The following is a 21,751-nucleotide window of genomic DNA, read 5'->3' as shown; positions in this document are numbered from 1 at the left end:
AAAAATGTTTATTTCCCTAAAAAGTGAAACAAGTGGTTAATAGTTTGATTTACTAGTTTCATGAATGTTTAATAGTTTTATAAACAAAGTCTGTTTAAGAACCTGCGCAAATTTTGTACAAAGTTCCTCAGCCAGATAAGAAAGGTGAAACTTGCATACCAAAATGACATTGTACTCAAGCCTTAATTCTAGCCTTTTTTCTGGCTAAGAAATTAGATGGTTTGAACAGAGACTTTCTCTCGTACACACACACACACACACACACACACACACATACACATACACACTTGTCCCTCCATATTCTCTAGGGTTAGGGGCACAAGGCCCCCGTGAATATGGAAAAACCGCAAATAAAAAAACACCATGTTTTTACCTGACAGGATGCCAACAGACACTGACCACAGAACTCTGCTGGAGGAGCTAAAAATGCCTAGTAGAGCATTCTCTCTAGGAATCTATAGGTCTATCAGTGCAACTTGTAGTTAAAGTTGACCATGGAGTTGCACTGGAGGACCTAGATATTCCTAGAGAGAACATATTAATCAAATCCGTGAATAACCAAATCTGCAAATATCAAAGCCACAAATATGGAGGGGTGTGTGTGTACACACACACACACACAGAAAGAGAGAGAGAGAGTGTATATATGTATTCACTCAATCATTCTTAGCACAAAGATTGATCTCCCATATTACTTTTTTTAAAATTAGAGAGTCAAGGACAAAAACAGTATTCATGTCATATTTAATCAGTATTCTGACCATAGTTGAAAACAAATCCTTCTTAATTTTATGGAATTTACTTTCTGATAAATGTCCTTATTTTTTCATATTGATTTTTAAATGTTTGATTTTTCAAAATTTCAGGTTTGAGAGATTGGAAGTCTTAGCAGTATTTGCCTCCACAGTTCTGGCACAGCTTGGAGCACTTTTTATATTAAAAGAAAGGTAGGAATATATGTTGCTTGCACTTAAGATTTATGTGTAACAAGGGCAGCATCCACGAAATAATAGAATTTAATGTAGTTTTCTAGTAATAATTTCAAGCAGTAGTATGGAACTGACTCTAAAACTGATTCTCATGTCTTACAGTGCTGAGAGGTTTCTGGAACAACCAGAGATTCACACGTAAGTGCTTTTAATATACAAAATATGTAGAATTAAACATTGTAGGAGCAAAGTGGCATAACCAAAACAAAACAAAAAAACTATATAATACTACAGTTTGTAGTGCAGAGGTATACATAAAGTTTATACTGACATAGGTCAATACCAAAAATCTGTGGACATTAAGGAATCCAGGCTGTATCTGTAGATGGAAATCAGTTCAAATAATTAATCAGTTAACAAATGGATTTCAGAAAGTTGTTGCAGATAAGGAATTAAAGTTTATAGATATAACAGAATCCTTATGTGTAGTACATGAAGCTTACTTTCTTATAATTTGGCTATTAGGATAAGATGAACACTTGCATAAAGAAATAAGATCTTTATCTCAGCTGGTTAGATATAGATGAAAAAGAAATTGAATAAGACTAAAATATAATATATGGAGGAGGAGGAGGAGGAGGAGGAGGATGATAAGTGGCTAATGTAACTTATTAAATTGATGAAGGGATATTGATTACTTTTGTTACTCTTTTTAGGGGTCGATTGTTGGTTGGCACTTTTGTGGCACTGTCTTTCAACTTGTTTACAATGCTGTCTGTTAGAAACAAACCTTTTGCTTATGTCTCTGAAGGTATGTCATGAGTATATGAGAAAAAATCCTAAAATGAGTAAGTTCAAAATGTTTCTTACTAATCAATAATTATATGTATGGTTGTCACCAAACCTCTTTCTCCAATATGCATAAAGGTCCTGGAGGAAAGGAAGTGTAAGCATTCCCTTGTTTGCATTGCACTTTGGAGAATGATAAACATGGCTGAAGACTTCTATGCTTGAAATGGACTCTTATCTGTTTTTCATGTTTTCTGAATGGCACTGCAAAGGAAAGCTACATTGGTACAGGATCTGAGGTTTGTTGCTGTGCATCTTAATCTCTGGAGAGTTTTTTCCTTCCAAATAGACTTGTGGATGGGCCTGAATAGTAGTTGTTCAATTCAAGAACATAATTTCCCTATAAAACAATTATGGCACCTGTATAATATGTGGCTTGTTTCTGCACATAATTTTGTCAACATGTATGATCCTAGGCTAGATTAAAGCTGAAATTCTATACATACTTATCTGGTAATAAATACTATTAAAGTCAATAGGAATTAATTGTGAGTATAGTTTTGTGGGAAGTGTTCAAATTCAGCTATGGTATCTTAATCTCGTTATAACACCTGCAGCTGACCTTGACTTGCATAAGTGCAAACTAGTTTGCATATTGCTTTTTAAAATGTATTGAAAGCTATATAATATTATAAAATTCTGTAGAATAAATAAAGTTTATGATTTGACAGTACTCCTTAGCAAAACATGTAATGCACACCTTGCCTTCAAGTTAGGATATCATTACAAGCATCAGTATAAAAGCTGAATAAATCATGTTTATCTGTTTTTCTGTTAATAAAATAAATAAATAGAAACCAATCTATAATAAAGAAGTCATAGTTGTTTTTTCACGAGAGTGATAGGCCGTAACTGCTCATACCAACACTTCAAATATAAACTGTGTAACCCTTTCCTTTTTGAGCAATCACTGTACGAGCTGCTTGACAAAAATATTATCAGCTCTTTATTAATAAGGTTTTTGTTTACTTGAGTAAACAGAAGAGTAAACACATACACACATATAGTTATTGTTCCTTATTTATTGAAAATTTCTAACCAATTATTATTATTTACTTTTGAACAGCAGTACCATGTGTGAAAGTACCAACAGCGTGGCAGTTTTTCCAATATTTGGCAGATATTTGTTTATAGAGCTCAGTTTCAGTTGTGTACCATTGTTTTAAAATTATTTCTCAATATTCACATATTTTAACTGAGATTTCTTTAAATGGAGTGGCTTCCCATAACGGAGAATATATATTATGTCATAGGACCAATTACAGTGACAACACTTAGGGCAGTCAAGAGAGAATATTTTTTTGAAGTTAATATAGCAAACTTTGAAACTTCTTTGAAACATCCCTGATTCAAATTTAGTTAATGAATGACCTGTTACAAGCTTGACTTTAGGATGGACTAGGTATAAAACTGGTTACTGTAATTTGAAACCATGAGACACAAATATTCCCCAGTTGTTGTTTTGTGTGAATTCCTGACTTGGTTTCATGTCTTATAAATAAATCTTGCAAATGATATACCTAGTTCTTTGGCTTCCCTTCTCTTTAACTAAGAAAATTTGTCCTCAGTAGTCAAATAGATGGTGCCATAAGAATAGTAAAAACAGAGATGCTAATTGACATATTTTTCACACTCCACTAGTATTCTAATCCTGATTGATATTGTTAAAAAGAAGTTTATAACTGTGCTGGCACAATACCTAAGGGGATTGACCTGAACCCAGGGTTCATATATTCCATCCCATTTCTATATAGGCCAAATTAGAATATAGGAATATATTTCTCATTTGTAAAGATAATACGAGGTATGTGTGTTGAAATAAAAAAAAATAATTTGCATGATAATAGTAGCCATTAGAGCCACCATGCTGTAACAGTTAAAAAGCTCTCATTATTGCAGTCTGTGTATCTTTGCCTCTTACTGGAATCAACTAATCTGGGGTATTCCAAAAGCAAATAGTGACTGGGTAGAACATATACGTGAGATTTCCTTTTTTAGAGACAGATGAAACAAGCAGCCTAGCTTAGGTAGTTCAGGTATTAACAGCAGTATACTTGATTGTGTTCTTATGTTAGGAGGGTTGGGGATTTGGGAATTTTTAATGCATTTCTCTTTTAATTGTATGTTATTTTACTGCTGTAATCTGCTTGGATTCCCTGAGATTAAGCGGAATATAAATAATAATAATAATAATAATAATAATAATAATAATAATAATAATAATAATAATAATAATAATTTATTATTATTATTATTATTATTATTATTATTACTATTATTAGTATATAGGTTTGTCTTGGTGGACTACAGAGAATGACAGCCTGTAGAGGACACTTGATTGTGGTGGTTATAATGTTTCACTACGTTTTAGACAAGAGGATCAAATTCAAATTAATTGTATGACTTATGGTAATATTTAAAATACTTGCAACCAAGCTTGTTCCCCACCCCACCCCACCCCCCATGATTTCCTATTTACAGCTGAACAGTCTTAAATCCATGTACATGTGTGAAGACTACTGGGTTAGTAGTGTAGGTTTAAAAAAATTGCGTTAATTGATTTAGCCAAGCTAAAATTGTAATATAATAGACTTTACCAGAGAGCCAGTGTGGTGTAGTGTTTTGAGTGTTGGACTTCTAATCTTGAGTTCAGGGTTTCAATCCCTGCTCACATTCAGTGTCAGAGAAAGGTAAGATCAAAGCCCCTCTGAACAAATCTTGCCAATCAACAACGATAGGGTTGCTTTACGGTTTCCATAAGTCAGAAACAACTTGAAGGTATACAACACACAAACAGACCCATAGACTTGATGGGATAGAACTTGTAAGAGCAATAAAACAGTATTTCAAACATAGATTTTGTGTAAGATAAGGTAATGATTTTTTACGGTAACACATACTATTCTTTTTTCTTTCTTTCTTTTTTTCTTCTTTTTTTTTTTTTGTAGCTGCAAGTACAAGCTGGCTTCAGGAGCATGTTGCCGATCTCAGTCGGAGGTAAGGTTGAGAATAACAATGCAGTTGTATATTTTGCAGGGTTTTGCAACTGCCAGCCTTTGGACCAGATCGCTCCCCAGTTCCTCATTTGAAAGTCAAAGGCAAGGGCTTTATGGCAAGGACAGTAGATCTGGCCATGGAACTTGCTGCTATTACACTTCCATATCCTTCACTTCCTACTAAAATGGCCTCCTATAAATTTAGTGGCAAACACAGTTATGCAGTATTTAGAAGACATTGATCTCTTGTGTTTATAAAACCTACAGTAATAGGTTTTGCTATGTGTTTAGCATAGTTGTAAGTAATGATTTAGAAACTGGACAGAATCTTGAAGTCAACTACAGTAGACTCCAGTTTGGCCTCTTTAATGAGAGTTTCCTGGAAAGTATTTTAGGCAGCAAATAAATTAAAAGTGCTCTATGATTTAAAAATAATTAATGGCTTCTGGCTCACCAGGTGTTACTGTTCTGCCTGTTCTCAGACTCTGTAGAGGGCATGACATGTGATAAAGGATTCTGGAAACTATAGTTTAATAACCTCTGAGGACCCAAGATTGGGGCAAGGTTATCTAAAGCAGTAGTTCCAAAAGGGCACTGGTAGTCTCTCACTTTCTTTTGGACTAGAAGCCCCTTTAGACTCAGCCAGCAATCAAAGGGGACGAATGGTGGCATTTGTAGTTCAAATCAGTAGAACAAAACTCCTGATTTAGGTTGTCAGAGGACACTTTACATTGCTACTGGAAGCATACCAGGAGCCAGTGTAATTAGTGTAAATAATATTCGTAATCCAGCAGCATCCAGGCAGAAGGAAGATACCTCTCCCCCGATGTATGAAGCTACATTGCAGTCACTACATTTTTTTTTTAGCCCAGTGTTATCCCAGAGGTGTCTCCTGGAACTGATACCTGCTCTTCTGGATCTCACACTGTCTTCTTATTTCTTAGGTTATTTATATCCCATCTTTGATGGAATGATCCTCAAAGCAGCTTATAAGTTTCTAACAATACATATGCACCCAAATACACATGTATACATACAGCCCAGCAACCATTAGTCTTCTGGCCAGTGGCTGGGATCACAGTGTGCTTCTATGCAGACTCAGGAGAATTGGCTCTTGAGGCCAAAATATTATTTTTGGCAGGAGAAGGAGTAAAGGATAAGCAAGTTCCTGGCAGCTGATCTTTCTTTGGCAGATGGATGGGCGAATGTCCTGCTTGCCCCCACCCTTGTTACAGTGGAGGGAGGCTATTGTTCTGTGACCAAAAGCAGAGGCCAGATTGTGCTTCCCCTCACTTCTGCAGGCCTACAGTAACTTTCCCATTACCTGCTTTTCTGATCCTTTTAGCTAGAGTTGCCAAGGATTGTTCTGCATGTAGAGTTATTGCTAGGATGGTCATCATATTATATCATTCACAAAGCTTAAAGCATTTTATACATCTGGAAATCATTAATGGAGGTTGCGAAGAATTACTGGTAAATATTAATTTCTCAGGCCAGAAAATACAGTCAGCCCACCATGTCCACAGATATTTTATCCACGGATTCAAGCATCCAAGGCTTGAAAATATTTAACAAATATACAAATTCCAAACAGCAAACCTTGATTTTATCATTTTATATAAGGGACACCATTTTATTGTCTATTGTATATAATGGAACTTGAGCATCCACGGATTTTGGTATACATGGGGGTCCTGGAACCAAACCCAGCGGATACCAAGGGCCTACTGTACTAGCAAATATTGTTGCTTAAATATTGAGATGCTTAAATATTATCCTTTGTACTTCACCTTGAGAGCCCTGGTGGATTGAGAAGTGACAAACAGATGTATTAAACAAACAAACAAACATAGCTGTTCTGCTTTTGATGGTATCATTTGCTGGAAATGATCCAACTGAATATTCCTTAGATACTTGCATTTCCCCACCCACTACAATTCACTAACAAGGTTCAAAATTGTCCTCAGTTTAAAATCTCCTCTTTGTAGAGAGCTAGTGTAAAACGTACAACTGTATCTATAAATAGGGTGTGTGGTTGTTTATCTTGCAGTTTTCATTACTAATTATATTACTACTTTCTTTTAGTTTGTGTGGTATCATTCCTGGCTTGAGCAGCATATTTCTTCCACGCATGAATCCTTTTGTCTTGATCGACCTTGCTGGGGCTTTAGCTCTCTGCATTACATACATGCTAATTGAAATTAAGTAAGTATAGTTACACTTAGCATAATATTAACAAATACTGAATATTAGAAAAAAACCAGATATGCCCTCTAATATGTTTGTTTATTTCAGTAACTATTTTGCTGTTGATACTGCCTCTGCAGTAGCTATTGCCTTGATGACATTTGGTACTATGTATCCCATGAGTGTCTACAGTGGAAAGGTATTGCTTCAGGTGAGAGAATGACTGAAACCATTTTGTAATGGTGTTTTACAGTATAATCAATATTGGCAGCACTTAGCTGACTTGAACAACAGAAAAAGAAGGAGCTGGCAAAATTCATACACATGCAGACTCCCATTTTGTGAAATGTACAAAAATTGTTATAGAAAAGCAAAGCAAAGAAGATATAGTAAGATCATCATTTCCTGCCCATAAGGGCTATGTACTGATGGTTTATTGTTTTAGAACTTTGACCTGACAGATGCTTTGCACATTTTAAGGAAACAGTACAAAAAAAGATGTTCGAAACAGCATGTAGGGATGCTTGACCTCTTGATTGTTTGTTTCTTTAGCCTAGTTTATAGCTCGCTACCATCTGTCATCTTAACTGTATAGAACTGTTCTCTGGAAGGTGCATAGGAGCTACTGATTCCTAAGAGTGAATTTCTGAGCTGTTAATTGAACAAGAATTTATTTAGTCATCTATATGGATATGAAGTTAATCTTCAGAAAACTGAAATGCTGGCAGTAAATCCTGGCAGGACTAATAGATGCTTTCTCCCCAGGATCTCTGAAAAAATAAAACACTGAAGCATTTATTTAAAAACATTTAAAGCAGAATGTAATACAGTTTCAATGCATTACAGCTAGAATATTGAATGGAATAATTTGTATTGGTTGATACAGGGAAAGATTTGTATATTAGTTGAATTTGGCTGAGTTGTAACTTTATCAAGTCTTTTTTTTTTAAAAAGGGATTACAAAATTATAACTTTTTCTTCTAAGTTTTAAAAATTAAATTGCAAAAAAAAATTTAATATAATTTTTTATTGGTTTTAAAAAGACAATCCATTCATACAATACAATACGGATACATTAAATACAGACATTTAAAACAGATCACAACAATTGGACTACATAAAGACTAACTCACAATTAAATCTAAAAAGACTTCCAAAGACCCCTACTTTTTGATTCATAACTTTACATCTTTTCTGCATATCTTTTTTCTAAGTAATATGTGCTTACCCTACATCTTTATATGACGATTACAATGTCTTTGTAATATTCATATCATTTACATAACACAATATAGATGGTTAGATATTTCAGTTACAAGATTTATATCACTATGCACATAATAATATACTTTAAATACTATTACAAATTTGAAAAGTTATCTTCTTTTCCGGTTTTGTTTTATTTCTCACTTTAATCTCTAAATTCTGTCCTCAAATCACTTCCCCCCACTTTTTGCTTTATATAATCTAATAATTTTTCCCATTCATCCATTTTGGTGTTTTTTGTTTCTCTATTCAATTTTTTCGACAAAATATCTATTTCTAGTATGTCCATAAATTTAGTAATCCATTCATCTATAAGTACTTCCTTTTTGGTTTTCCAGTATCTTGCGTATACCAGTCTGGCTGAAGTTAGCATATAGAATATAATATTTCCGTATTTTTCTTCTAATTTTTGTTCCAACATATTTAGAAGTAGGATTTCTGGCTTATATTCTAATTTTATTTTTTTTTATAGAAATTACTCTTTAAGAGAAAAAGACTGGCTTATCTGTTTTTCACTTACATTATTAAGATAATAATACTGAAATTCATTCATTTGGATGGACAAATAAAATTGAATCTTACTGGACAGAAGTGAAAGGATTTAATAAACAGAAGAGAACAAGAAATTTGTTATTATTGTTAATGTGTGCCTTCAAGTCGTTTCTGACTTATGGCAATCCTATAACAGGGTTTTCTTGGCATAATTTATTCAGAGGAGGTTTGCTATTGTCTTCCCCTGAGGCCAAGAAAGTGAACAAACAATGCTAATATTTTTAGACTGTTGGTTCCATCTTAAAATTAGAGTTGGCTTTCATCTATTTTTGATAGACTGAGCTGGTGAGTACTGACATAACTGAAGACTAGGCATGCTCACAGATCTTTAGGAGCAGGGCATATAAGCAGGAGTCAGAAAAGGAAAAGCAGGGCAGATGAAGCTAGCTTATATTGGAATACTGAGCAGCATCCAAAGGAACCTACAGAAGAAGAAAAAAGACACATCTCAGTGTTCGAAAGATGGCCTGTTCTGGTCGAAAAGCTTGACGCATTTCAGCCTTATGTACTATGGACACTCAAAAGACTTTCTTCAGGGGCCTGTTTAGAATCATACTAAAGACATTTCTGAATCAGAATCTCTTGAACCATGTACTAGACAAATGAAAACTTGAGTCAAGCCTTTGGTCCATCCAGACCAGTATTTCGACTCTGACCAACAGCAATAGCTCTTCGAGGTTTCAGCCAGGATTCTTACCTAACACTATTAGGACATCCCTCTATTTATTTGTGGTCTCCCTCTTAAGTGTTAACCAGGTCTAACCTACTTAGCTTTGCAAGTCAGATGAGATTGGGTGTTTGCATGGTGATATTACTGTATCTCTATGGTGGTATCCCTATCATGACAGGATGGCCACTGGCTGGAAACAAAAAGCTCTGGGCAGTGGGCATTTCAGGAGATGAGGTTTCACTATATATATATATATATATATATATATATATATATATATATATATATTGCTCCAGGCCGTGCTTATTGTTTTATAATTTCCTACATGAACTTTCAGCACTTAGGTGACAACAGTACAGTAGTCATGTAATGACAGTGGCAGTTTTTCTTATGGTTGTGCTTATAGGGAATAACTAAAAACAGAAATATCTGGGCTAGTTGAAAATTGAACAAAGATGTAAAAAAAAAGTGACATATGGTACAGTTAGGCACAGTAACCCACCAGATGTGAGCCTCAAAAGAACAACTTGACAATTTATTCTGTGCCATTTGGTACATTTTAATTCAGTATATCAACAAGGATGCTGTTCATAAATTGCCACCCACTGTGTACTTTCTTCAGAAGAAATGTACTTGGACAATATGTCTTGTCTTTCCTCCTACTCAAGCAGTGTAAAACAATGAACCAGCTGGTTCCCAGATACCTTGATTGTTCATATTTCAGCAGCACTGTAACAACTGAGTGTTATCCTTGATTGTCTTTTGTATTGCATTCATAGTAGATTAGTCTAATCCGTTCTATTTGAGAATAGCTTAGAAATGGCTTAGGACAGGAATGGAAATCATGTGGCCTGTGGATTCCTCCTGGATCCTTCATATGCTCCAGATTGGTGGGGTCAATGCTCATCAGAAGAAGTGGTTTTTATGTAGAGCTTTATAGAGGATCTTGCTGTAGTGTGTGTGTATGGTCTTTTGAGTCTTACACTCCATATAGAAATGAAATTCAGTTACTTCAGTTTCTGAAAGAATGCTTGTAGTCTACATTTTGGGAGGTTATGCAGCATGTGGTTCATCTGCTGGGGGGACTGAATTTGTCTTGGGGCCTGCTGAAGTTTCCTATTCCTGGTTTAAGAAGCTTCAGTAGGTAGAGAATACCACTGCCTGGATGTACAGGTATTCACAATATGTAACACTGATTCTGCAATGGCTACATGAGTTGTATATGTATTTCCAGGCCTAATTTATAGTGCTGGTGATCGCTTTTAAAGCCCAAATTGGCTTGGGACCAGGTTAATTGAAGACTGTCTGCATCTGTATGAACTTGTCCATGCTCACATGCCAGCCAGGAGGTGTGATAACTTGGTGGCTTAAGAAAGAGAGCCTTTTCTGAGGTGGCCCCTTCCTATTGATGATACTCCAGTGTGGGATTTATGTGCACCTCCATGCCTGGATCATTTTAAATAGACATTAAAGGCCTGGCTGTTCCAGTCTCCTTTTAAATAAATATATACTCATTTATAATAAATAATAAACTGGAGTTTTTACTAATGATGTTACTTTAAAGATTTTATGTTGCTCTCTTAATTGGTATTTTTTTGTGTTTGTTTCAGTGTTTTACCTAGTAAACTGCATTGAGAAGGTTTTGTCTAAAAACAATTTAAAACCATTTTAAGTAAATACAGATAAAACTGTGGCAAAGCTGGCCTTAAAATAAAATATTTTTTTTAAAAAAATACTTTTTTCCAGACTACACCATCTCATGTGATTGGACAGCTGGATAAACTTATAAGAGAGGTAAATCAATGTTAAAAGGTACATTTGTACACAGTGACCATGACTAACCCCATCTCAGTGAGTTTCCAGGAAATGCATCTAGGCATGTATGATAAAGAACTCTGGTGGCCCATGGTCTAAGCTTGTGAGAGTGGGACACCTTATCCCATGATTTTGATAGATGCTCCTCCCACCCCAACCATATGTTGCTGATAAGTAATAATAGTTCTTCTCAGTTCATGAGATGTAGCTCCAGAGAGCTCCTTGCTCTTGGAAGATTTGGTGAGAGGATTTGGGACTACTCCTGGAAGCTGGGAAAACTTTTGCATGTAGAATGAGATCTATATATACAGCCAGCCCTTCTTATACATGGATTCAAGCATCCATGGTTTGAAAATGTCAAAATATATATATAAATTTCAAATATCAAACCTTGATTTTCCATTTTTTATAAGGGATACCATTTTGCTATGCCATTATATTTAATGGGACTCGAGCATCCACAGATTTTGTTAACCACGGGGGATCTTGGCACCAAACCCCAGCGTATAACAAGGGTCCACAGTAGTTTAAATTGTGTGGAACAGTTGCCACTCTACATGCACCTTTTTGATAGTAAGTATGTTGTTTAGTACACACACACACACATGCACCATTGTGTAATACTGTGTTTTTTGTTTAAACGAGAGAAATGGTAGCAGCATGAATGCCAAGTGCTCATGACATAAATCTGTTCTGATCATCAATTCTATTCCCCCAGCAATCAGTCCTGGTCCTGTTGTTAATAGTTTGTAGAACATATGTCTTTTTGGTAGGGTCAGAACAAAAAAGATTGCTGTAAATATTTTACTAGTTCAAAATAACATAAATTTAGATAAATTTCATTTGTACCTTGATATAGGTATGGTGGCACAGTGGTTAAATGCTGGTACTGCAGCACTCACTCACAAACTACAAGGTTGTGAAAATATGCTGAGGTAGCTGTGTTGGCCATTTAGCAAATTCAAACAAAAATCCACCAAACAGTGATACTTTGATTGGTCAACCAAAATGCATAGTATACTTGTTACAAGCTTTTTCATCGGGCAAGATGTTACAAACCAAACAGGAGAAAAAAACTGGAGATGTTAGTAAGATGCCTGCATTTTGATGTTTCTGTCCTTAGTTAAGATGATATGAGGAGGGTAAATTTTGCAGGCTGGCTCCCAAACCTGTCCAGGGGCTCAGGGTCAATTCAGCCTAGCATCCTTCCGAGGTCGCTAAAATGAGTACCCAACTTGTTGGGGGCAAATAGCTTACAATTGTATACGACTTGGAGACTGCTTAGTGCAGTATGAAGTGGTATATAAATGAAGCTGCTGTTGCTATTAACAGATATCCATCCTGAAGTTGTGTATATTTATATTGGAAGTCCATTGATTTTAAAATAGTTTAACCTCAAGTAAATTTGCTTATTTATAAAACCCCCAGGAAGTTATTAAAACATTATTGTTTTAATATCAGTAGTATTTATTGCTGTTTGTCTTGGTCTAGGTTTCTACTTTGGATGGTGTTTTAGAAGTTCGAAACGAACACTTCTGGACATTGGGGTTTGGTTCATTGGTATGTATTTTTTTCTTCATTGTGTCATTTTTTTAAAAGCAAAGTTTGAGGCACTAATCAGTCCAATCATTTAATAAGTCCAGTCATTTCTTGTGTAGACCAGGGTTATATTAAGTACATTAAATTTTTGTTTGCTTTCTAGGCTGGATCAGTACATGTGAGAATTCGAAGAGATGCCAATGAACAAATGGTACTTGCTCATGTGACCAACCGATTATGTACATTAGTGTCTACTTTGACAGTTCAGATTTTCAAAGATGACTGGATCAGGCCTACCTTGACCACTGGACCTATAGCAAACAGTATGCTGACTCTTTCAGATCATCATATAATTCCCATGCCACCTCTAAAGGCTACAGAAAACTCTAGCCCTGCCACATCCACTCCAGCTAGAGCAAGCAGCCCCCCTCCTGAATTCTCTTTTAATACTCCAGGCAAAAATATGAACCCAGTCATTCTGGCAAACACTCAGGCAAGACCGTATGGACTAGGCTTCAACCGTGGAACTGTACCTTACAGCAGTGTCTTCACTTCAGGATTAGGGATGCCAGCAATAGGAGCAACGCAGGGATTCAGGACTGGTCTTATAAATGCCCCCCACAGATATGGAACTAGCACTCGAGGTCAGTCCAGACCTTAATAAACTATTTCTCATATTTATTGTTTGAATTCATTTTTTCATCTATTTTATTGCTCATTTTTCTACAGGACCAAATTTTCTAGATATGTAGGATCAGGTGTTTCCAAAAACATCATGAAAATAGGTGTTCTGATTTCATCTTTTATGTGGTTATTGCTCTTTAACTGTGAAGTTGTTTGCTCAGTGACAGTCTGACAAAGAGTGACCTGCTCCATATTTTTATTGCTCCTTTTATAAGTGAATATAACACAATATATCAATGAACTTTCTGAAATTAACAAATTTTATCAAAGAAGTGATTAACCTGATGATTAATGAGATAATTCTCTTTGAACAAAACATTTTGCATCCTTTTTCTAAAATATTGTTGCCTCTGATGTAATCAAGCAATCATTTTTAAAATTCATATTTTCCTTAAGTAAAAAAATAAATGTTTTTTAAATAAAACCAGGCCTCCTGGAGGACCAGTGGGTACTATTGAAAGTCAGTTTGACATTTAAGGAAATATATATCCACGTTTTACAAAAGTTTTGTCAGCTACTCTGTGGTTGTAAGTATTGCAGATTAATATTTATTCCTATCTTTTTGATGGTCTGCTGGGAAATAAAATACCACATAGAGTGATAACAGTGAATCCTGTGTAAAGTGTTCAATGGGAGAGCATATGTATGAAAAACTGATACTTTGGTTACTCTACTGGCATCCTGACATTTGTGAAAGCAATTGACTTTGACATCAGTACCTAGTTTCTATTGTTTAAATATTGGGGTTACCTGTGATGTGATGGCAAGCATGAGTCCTAGACATCGGGATGTCTGTTTTATATCTGACAGAAACAACAAGTCTTCTCTTATGGCTTTCATCAGTAATGTTTTGATGTCTTGCTAATCATGAAACCAGGTATGCTTTTCTTTGAGCACAAGGTGAACTGTGTTTTGGGGGTCATCCTTCAATGACTGTGTTTGAAGGCTTGTGTGTGGGATTTTGTTTGTTTTTGGCCATGTGCTCTCCCTGAGCACATGGTCTAAGGGGGCAGGGGCTTCTGCTGAGTCACTGACTTGCTTGGGGTCTGAGGTATGAGCTACTAGCTCTATATAACTGCTGGCTCTGTCTTTATTGCTCAGTCTCTGAGGACCAGTGGTACACACAGTCATATCAGTCAGAGTTATTACAATCTGAAGGGGTAAAAAAAAAAAATAACTGCAGGGTTGGAGGAAGAAGGATCTCTTGTTTGCTGCAGTGTGTACTCGCCATGTTTGACTTGCCAGAAAACCTGACTATACTTGCAGCAGGAACAAATTTGTGGCTCTCTTGAAAGAGAAGGTCAAGAAACTGCAGCTACTGAGACTCCTTAGTGCATCAGAGAACATGAATACTTCCTGGATAGAAAAGAGGAGAATTGAGCCTGCTGAACGAACAGGAAGAAACTGCCTTCTAGTTTGTTGTGTTTTACCCACTGTATAGAACTTTTAATATCAAATCATGTATTCTGCTAAACCATCTTGAACATTTCAAGAAGCATAAATAGAAATTAAATGCAAGGAGAATTGCGTTCCAGTAAGGTTTTGGTTTTATTGTTCAGTGACAATCTACAAGAAACGTGCCTAGCCAAATGTAAACACTAAGAATGGTAGCCAGCTTTTAAAAATAATATCCAGATCACTGCATTTTCATAGATTAGTAATAAATGATATTTAAGAACCAAATGTATGGTGTATATTAGTAGATGGTGACAAATGACCATAAGAGGGCATTAATTTGTTTCTTTTCTTTAAAAAAAATATTTTGTGTTGTGTTAATTATGCATTGCAGTCAATAATGTCAAAAAAGAGGACATCTTATATAATCTTACTACATAGTCTTTCTGCTTGTCTCTAGCAACCAATACAATATGCTGTATTTTGCGTATTTCAGTTCTTTTGTATTTAAATCTACCACGATGCAATAGAGTTTCTACAGGCCAGAGATAATTGTAAATGGTTCCTTCTCTGGTATATTGCATATGGCCAAAGCAAATTCCCCCCTTTTTACATTTATTTAGTACTTTCTAGGTAGCACTATTTTCATCTTTGAACTGAATGACTAGTGCCTTTTGCATGCAGAAGGTTGCAGTTCAATTTTGGCCTTTCAAGGTAGTGGTGGGAGATACTCCTATCAGAAGAAATTCTGAACTATTGATCAGTATAGGCAGTTCTGGGCTAGATGGACCAACAGCTTTCAATGTACTCCTAGCATTGCTTGAACCAAAGAAACTCTGTGATATAGAATAGCCAATCCTGTGAATCTGATATCACCAATCTAAACATGGGAAGTAATGTCAATCAGGAAGAATAAATACCAAGAACATAACTCATGGATATCTAAAAACCAAAACATTCATCTTAAAAAAAAAACCCCACAATCCATCCTAATTTCAGAGTATGGTAAAGGGACTAACATTATCAGATGAAGTTTCCTGTCTCCTGTATGGGTGTACTTGTACACATACCAGACATCATAAGTGATATAAACAACTAAAAGGACGTAACTGCATGGCAGATGTGGGCCATGTGTGGCCCTTCAAATATTTGACTACAGCTCCCATCAACCGTAACCATCATAGCTAATGGGGAGGGATGACGGGAGCTGCAGTCCAAAAATATTTGCATGGTCACAGGTTGTCCACTCACCTTGTAACTATGGCATGCAAGCTACTCTTTTGTGCAGGTGTCCGAGACTGAACTATTAGATGAAATTAGCAAGACAATATTTCATGAATATGCAGTATATATTTTAAAGGATACAGAAATACAGCCTGGAAATGCGTATGTTTCAAAAGTTGGGGTGAGTTCTGTGGTACCACTTGATGCTATTACCTGTCTATGATTCAGCTTTAAGCATAAAATCCAGTGTTGAATAATTGCCTAAGAGATTAAACAGCTAGCTGAGATCTTTTCTCAGCAGATAAATGGTTGCAGGTTACAGACCAAGAAGTTTAAAATTTTTAAGCATTATGATTTAATCTGGGCCCACTATTTCCCCCACTTTTTTGATAGTTGTAACTGGGTGTTATTTGTGGGGAGGGGACAATCAATTATTGCTATGACACAGGCACTGAAAATGTCCTTTGAAACTGCAAACTTCTGAAATTCATCTGGGTAGCAGAATATTACAGGATGCTCATAATTTTTAAACTTTTTGAAAAAACAGTTTCCTATCTTTAATTGTACAGTAGCAGGCCTAAATTCAGTTGTTAATCCCAACAAGGTTTCTCAGCAAAACCTGTCTTCGCCAGTGAAGATGCAATAAAATAACAAAGTTGTTCAACATTATCACCCTTGGATTTTTAAGAAAATGGCACTTAGTTCTTTAAAACTTGAGGTCACTATTATGGAATCTTGAATATTATAGTGTAGGATAGTGAAACCCAAGATTTTGGCTCACCCAAACTGAGGCTAAACTGGATTGATTGTCCTAACTAGAGTAATCCATTGACCTGAAGGAATTTACATAAATATTGACTCACCAACTTCCTGTTGATTCAGTGGATTTACTCTGGCTGGGATTAACTCAGTGCTTCTCAATTATTTTCTGTCATGCCCCCCTAGGAAGAAGAAAACATTTCGCGCCCCCCGCGTGACTGTAAATAGTATCATTTGTCTATAAAATTGGTCAAATGAGCCCCCCTTTATGGAGCCTCGCACCCCCCTGGGGGGCGCGCCCCACTATTTGAGAAGTACTGGATTAACTATTGAATTTAGGTCTACTACTATAGTACTGCAGTGAAAGACAGTGAACTGTGTTTTGCTATAGATTTTTCTTATTAGTAAAGAATTGAATATAAATGTATTTGTTTTCATTCCAGTTGTCACAAGGGCTTTGGATCCTCTCCATACTCCTATCAAAAGACAAAATGTAAAACTTTCTATATTAAATCCCAAGGGATTTACATCTTTTTCCATTATTCACGTAGGCAGTGGTTGATCACACACTTTGCATAAAGATGGCCCAAGGTTGACATTTAAGCAAGGAGAGAAGACTCCTTGAAACTGGAAAGATGCTGCCAGTCGGTGTGAATAATACTGTGGGAAATGAACAAAACAAATATCTGGCTCAGTATACAATGGCATCCTATATCCCTACATTTATTTTACTCCTATAGAATCCAAAAGTGTATTAGAAAAATCCAGAGGTACATGTGGAAAAATGTTAAAGGAGGGCAACTGGTAGGTGGGTACCAAAATTGTTATCACAGATGGAGATATTCCAGCACAAACACTTGCAGAATTTTGTTGAGGTTATCAACAGTAGGCTTGTCAAGGTTTTCTTCTGTGTCCTCCATTGTATGCCACACTCTAGGGAAAGGGGACGGTATCAAGTGTAGGACAGGAACTCCTAGTATGAAGAGGAGAACAATGATAAAGAGATGATTAAAGCTCTGGAGTTCACTGTATTGGTGTGTGGGTAATATTTCCAAGATCTGTATATATTTTTTGGAACTGTAGTTCTCAGACACCTTTCCCAGACATTGTGGCAATTTTAATATAAATGTGGTGTGCTACATTTTCAGTATTGGAAGGCTGATGTCGGGCAGCTAAAAGTTAATTCACACAGTCAGTGGTCTTCTGGCAGCCATTTTGTTCTGCAGCTCCATTTTATTGTCTACTTGAGTGACTTGTTTTCCAACTCCTGTACCCTATTGCCAGCCTACAATGAGGTGGCTTCTGGTGGCATCCAGAATTGAAAGCTTCTGTTTCGGATGTACAACCTACCCAACCAGCTTTCCACATGGATGAACCACTTTGGGTTGAGAAAAAAGATGCCACAAAGTCAAGACAATCATATGAACTGTCCCTAAATATGCAACCTAATTCACAAGCACACTTACTCTGCTGAATACATTGTGGGGATTAATATGTATGGAGTTATTAGCAAGTGTGCATCTCGCTCGACTTCTGTAGATCAGAACTGGGACTCATGATTTTCTAGGTGTTATTGGACTTCAACTCCCAGCATTCCTCATCTTTAACTATACTAGCTCAGATTGTTGAACTTGCAATCTAACATCTGGAGCACTCCATGATTTCCACTCCTGCTATGCTGCAAAGCAACCTGTGTGGTTAAAAGTTGCCTTTGTTCCCAACTTGGTAGAGATTATGTGTCTTCAAGTTGTTTCTAATTTATGGCAACCCTATCACAGGATTTATTATCCTAGAGTGGGACGTAAGGTGTATGGTGAAGCAGGTGAAGAAATCACTTAAAGCTAATACTGTACAGTTAAAATCCTATTTAAAACTGATTAAAATTATATTAAAACAATATAAAATTATTTTTAAAACATACAGAATTTAACAAATAAACAAAGCACATGCTCCATGCTCCTATAAGAAGCCTGCCTGAGAGCAATTACATATTAAAAGCCTGCTTAAACAAAATGGTGTTTGCCTGCCAACAAAAGGAAAGCATTGAAGGGGCCAGCCCTCTATGTCCAGGGTTTTCTGGAGCTGAGAGGGTATGACTCACCAAGGTCACCCAGTGGGTTTCCACGGCAAAGAAGGTCTCCAGAGTTGTAGTTCAATGCTCAAATCACTATACGATGCTGGCCCAACTTGGTACATATTACAGTATAAGCAAAACAGGTCCTTGTGTGCCAATGGAAGAATACAGAATGTAAAGGTTTCCATACCTCTTCTTAGAAATGGAGCGTGGTCATCTTCAACAGGGTGTCTTCGTAAGTCGTTCCGGAAATACTGCCTTTCAGCAGGGTAATTCTTCAGTAAACCCAAGTCATGAAGGTTTCGTTCTGCAGTTTGTTAAAAGAAAATACAAAGATAATGTTTGAACAATACATGATGATATAAATGCTTCTTTTAAAGCCCAGTGCTTAATTAAAACACAATTTTGTAGCTGAAATAGAGTTTTCCTCAAAACTTCACTCCAATCTTGTGAGTGCAGTCTCAGTTACCATGAGTGTTAAACTGGTTCATGTAAAAGGTTAAAGTCAAATATTGAATTTGCTTGGCTGCTGCTTAGTATGTCTCAGTTTGCATAGGTTTTTATCTTAATATATTTTGGTTTGCTTTAGTGGAAGAAAAAAAAGAACATAATGTGACTAGTTAAGATATTATGCTGTAACATTATAACCAAACAGGAGTTTTCTTTGAGATTTTTCCAGCCAAGGAGAGGGTATAATATGGCATACTGCAGGGACATAGCCAGGATTTTAGGAAGGGGGGGGGGTTTCCAGACTAAGTGCCACCATTATATTGGGGCTTGGGTGCGGCGGCGCAGCAGCACACACCATTCATTTTTCTAATGGAAGGGGGAGGTCCAGACCCCAAGAAACCCCCCCCCCGGCTACGTCCCTGCATACTGAGAGATGTGATGTAAAATGCTGAGAGTGTTTAAGAGTACTGTAACTCTGGTGCTCACAACTATAATAGGTCACGTTGTTTTACTATGTGCAACAGGCAACTTTACTTTTCAAACCGATATGTCTTGCAGAATCCAGCCTTACCAATTGCTTCAAGTCTAGCAAACCAACGAGCAGTGTTGAGAAAGTAAACAGGAAAAATTGGGTTCCGAGCACCAATTAAATCCAGTAACACGAAAAGATCCTATGAGAAGTTGGTAAAGAGAAAAGACTGTTAAAAACATCATTTTTAGCACCCTGGGCCTAAATACCCTAAAGGCACCATATCCTGTCTAAAATTGGATGCAAAGCAGGGTCAGCCCTGGTTAGTACTTGGATGAGAGACTGTCAACAAAAACCAGGTGCTGTAGGCTACAGTTCAGAGGAAAGAACTGGTAAACCCACTTCAGAATATTCCTTGCCAAAGAAAATCCTATGAAATGGGCTGCCATAAGTTGTCCGACAACTTGAAGGCACATATACACACAGATATAATGAAGTACCTATCTAAAATGTTGACAGCCCCAGACAAATTTGGGACTGAGCTGCCTTTCTTTAGTATTGTTAACTTTTTCTCACAGTGCCCCAGCACTGACTATAAATATATTCAGTATATTTTACTTTTCCCCAAATTGTTTTCATTATTATACATTATAAGATTCTGCTCTTTAAAAAGTAGTATCACAGCTTCCTCTCTACTTGTACCATAAGCCTTTAGCATATGATGCTCAAAACAGGACAGATAGAACCATGATGTTGGCTGTACACAAGCACTGATCCTTGGGCTTCCATGGCAGCTATTTGTGTGCTGAGGCCGTATGTTTCGTCAAGTGGTGTGATCAAATTAAAAATAATTTATAATTATTTTAAAAAATTAAACTCCCTACCCCAGTGTTGGGTTTAAAAGGGGGGGGGGGGACCCTTCAGAGCTATAATAGAGGATTTTTCTCTTTTTAACCTCCCTGTTATGCTTTTATTTCTAGGGTGACTCTTTAAATAAAAATCAAGATTGTGGGGGGGATAAACCTGCCCCATTCATGAAGAGATCTACCCTGGTATCAGTCCAAACTGGGATGTGTTCACATAATTTAGAAATTAAAACTAACAACAATTGAGGTTTTTAACTGTAGGCTGCATTGTAGTATTATTCAAAGGATTGTTGCTTCTAATCTGATAGAGCATAAAAAGATGTAAAAGAACCCCTTTGAGACTAATTGGGGGGAAATGTAGAATAAGTTTTTGTGGACTCCAGTTGACTTCACCAGATGTCAAACTCCTGATTGTGTCTAAGGAAACAGATTTTCTCCATCTCAAACATGCTACAGGATTCATTTATATCTTTTTAAGCAGGATGCATGCTTAACATAGCATATGGTTTAACCCAAGACTGCAGTGCTCTTGGGCTGCATCTGCAGTTCAGAATTAATGCAGTTTGACACTACACAACTACCATGGCTCAGTGCTATGAAATCCTGGGGTTTATGGGTTTTTTAAAAAAAAATTATTGATTTTAGTATATTACAAAAACAAACAAACAAAATATTCTACAAAAAAAGGAAATGGAATGTTGTTACATATAATGAACTAATAGAAAATATAAATTAAAGGAGAGAAAAAGAAATTATAACAACTGGCATTTTCCAATTTGCATTCTTTCTGTATCTCAAAAATTGAACTAACAAAGCTATTTGACTGATCCCTTTTTAACATTTGTAAATATGAAGTTCTATTTGTCAGGGTATATACCCCGCTTTTAGTACCTTCTTGATTCAAGACTAGAATCACCTTTGCTAACCTAATGCCTCATTTTCCCGACCTTGTTCCATTTCTTTTCAAATTCTTGATTTGTTTTCCCCCCTATATGCATTGTCAATCTGTCCATTATTAGCAACTAGT

The 21,751-nt window shown here is 36.3% G+C and overlaps 2 protein-coding genes across 5 annotated transcripts in view; one reads left to right on the top strand and one right to left on the bottom strand.

The window, feature by feature from the left end:
- The window catches only part of SLC30A6 (solute carrier family 30 member 6), a 13,608-nt gene extending 128 nt beyond the window's left edge, over positions 1 to 13,480 (top strand). The window contains exons 2-11 of one of the 3 annotated variants that reach the window (XM_042445315.1): positions 867 to 947; positions 1,092 to 1,127; positions 1,646 to 1,740; positions 1,857 to 2,017; positions 4,727 to 4,775; positions 6,860 to 6,979; positions 7,070 to 7,172; positions 11,196 to 11,243; positions 12,756 to 12,824; positions 12,967 to 13,480. In XM_042445315.1, coding sequence (XP_042301249.1) covers positions 6,906 to 6,979; positions 7,070 to 7,172; positions 11,196 to 11,243; positions 12,756 to 12,824; positions 12,967 to 13,464 — 792 coding nt within the window. In that variant the 5' untranslated portion in view covers positions 867 to 947; positions 1,092 to 1,127; positions 1,646 to 1,740; ... (1 more) ...; positions 4,727 to 4,775; positions 6,860 to 6,905 and the 3' untranslated portion in view covers positions 13,465 to 13,480. Of the gene's footprint in view, positions 1 to 866; positions 948 to 1,091; positions 1,128 to 1,628; positions 1,741 to 1,856; positions 2,018 to 4,726; positions 4,776 to 6,859; positions 6,980 to 7,069; positions 7,173 to 11,195; positions 11,244 to 12,755; positions 12,825 to 12,966 lie in introns of those variants that run through there. The other 2 variants (XM_042445313.1, XM_042445314.1) reach the window with 2 other exon arrangements.
- A 1,536-nt stretch (positions 13,481 to 15,016) lies between these two features.
- The window catches only part of QPCT (glutaminyl-peptide cyclotransferase), a 39,851-nt gene continuing 33,116 nt past the window's right edge, over positions 15,017 to 21,751 (bottom strand). For both annotated transcript variants that reach the window (XM_042445312.1, XM_042445311.1), the window contains exons 5-7: positions 19,961 to 20,060; positions 19,130 to 19,246; positions 15,017 to 17,838 (exon numbers count right to left, since the gene is read on the bottom strand). In XM_042445312.1, coding sequence (XP_042301246.1) covers positions 17,693 to 17,838; positions 19,130 to 19,246; positions 19,961 to 20,060 — 363 coding nt within the window. In that variant the 3' untranslated portion in view covers positions 15,017 to 17,692. The remainder of the gene's footprint in view (positions 17,839 to 19,129; positions 19,247 to 19,960; positions 20,061 to 21,751) is intronic.

This window comes from Sceloporus undulatus, chromosome 1 (assembly GCF_019175285.1).
Source record: "Sceloporus undulatus isolate JIND9_A2432 ecotype Alabama chromosome 1, SceUnd_v1.1, whole genome shotgun sequence".
NCBI classification, from domain to species: Eukaryota; Metazoa; Chordata; class Lepidosauria; order Squamata; family Phrynosomatidae; genus Sceloporus; species Sceloporus undulatus.
Note: the sequence above shows the minus strand (reverse complement) of the source record. Positions and strands in the feature narration are given on the sequence as shown.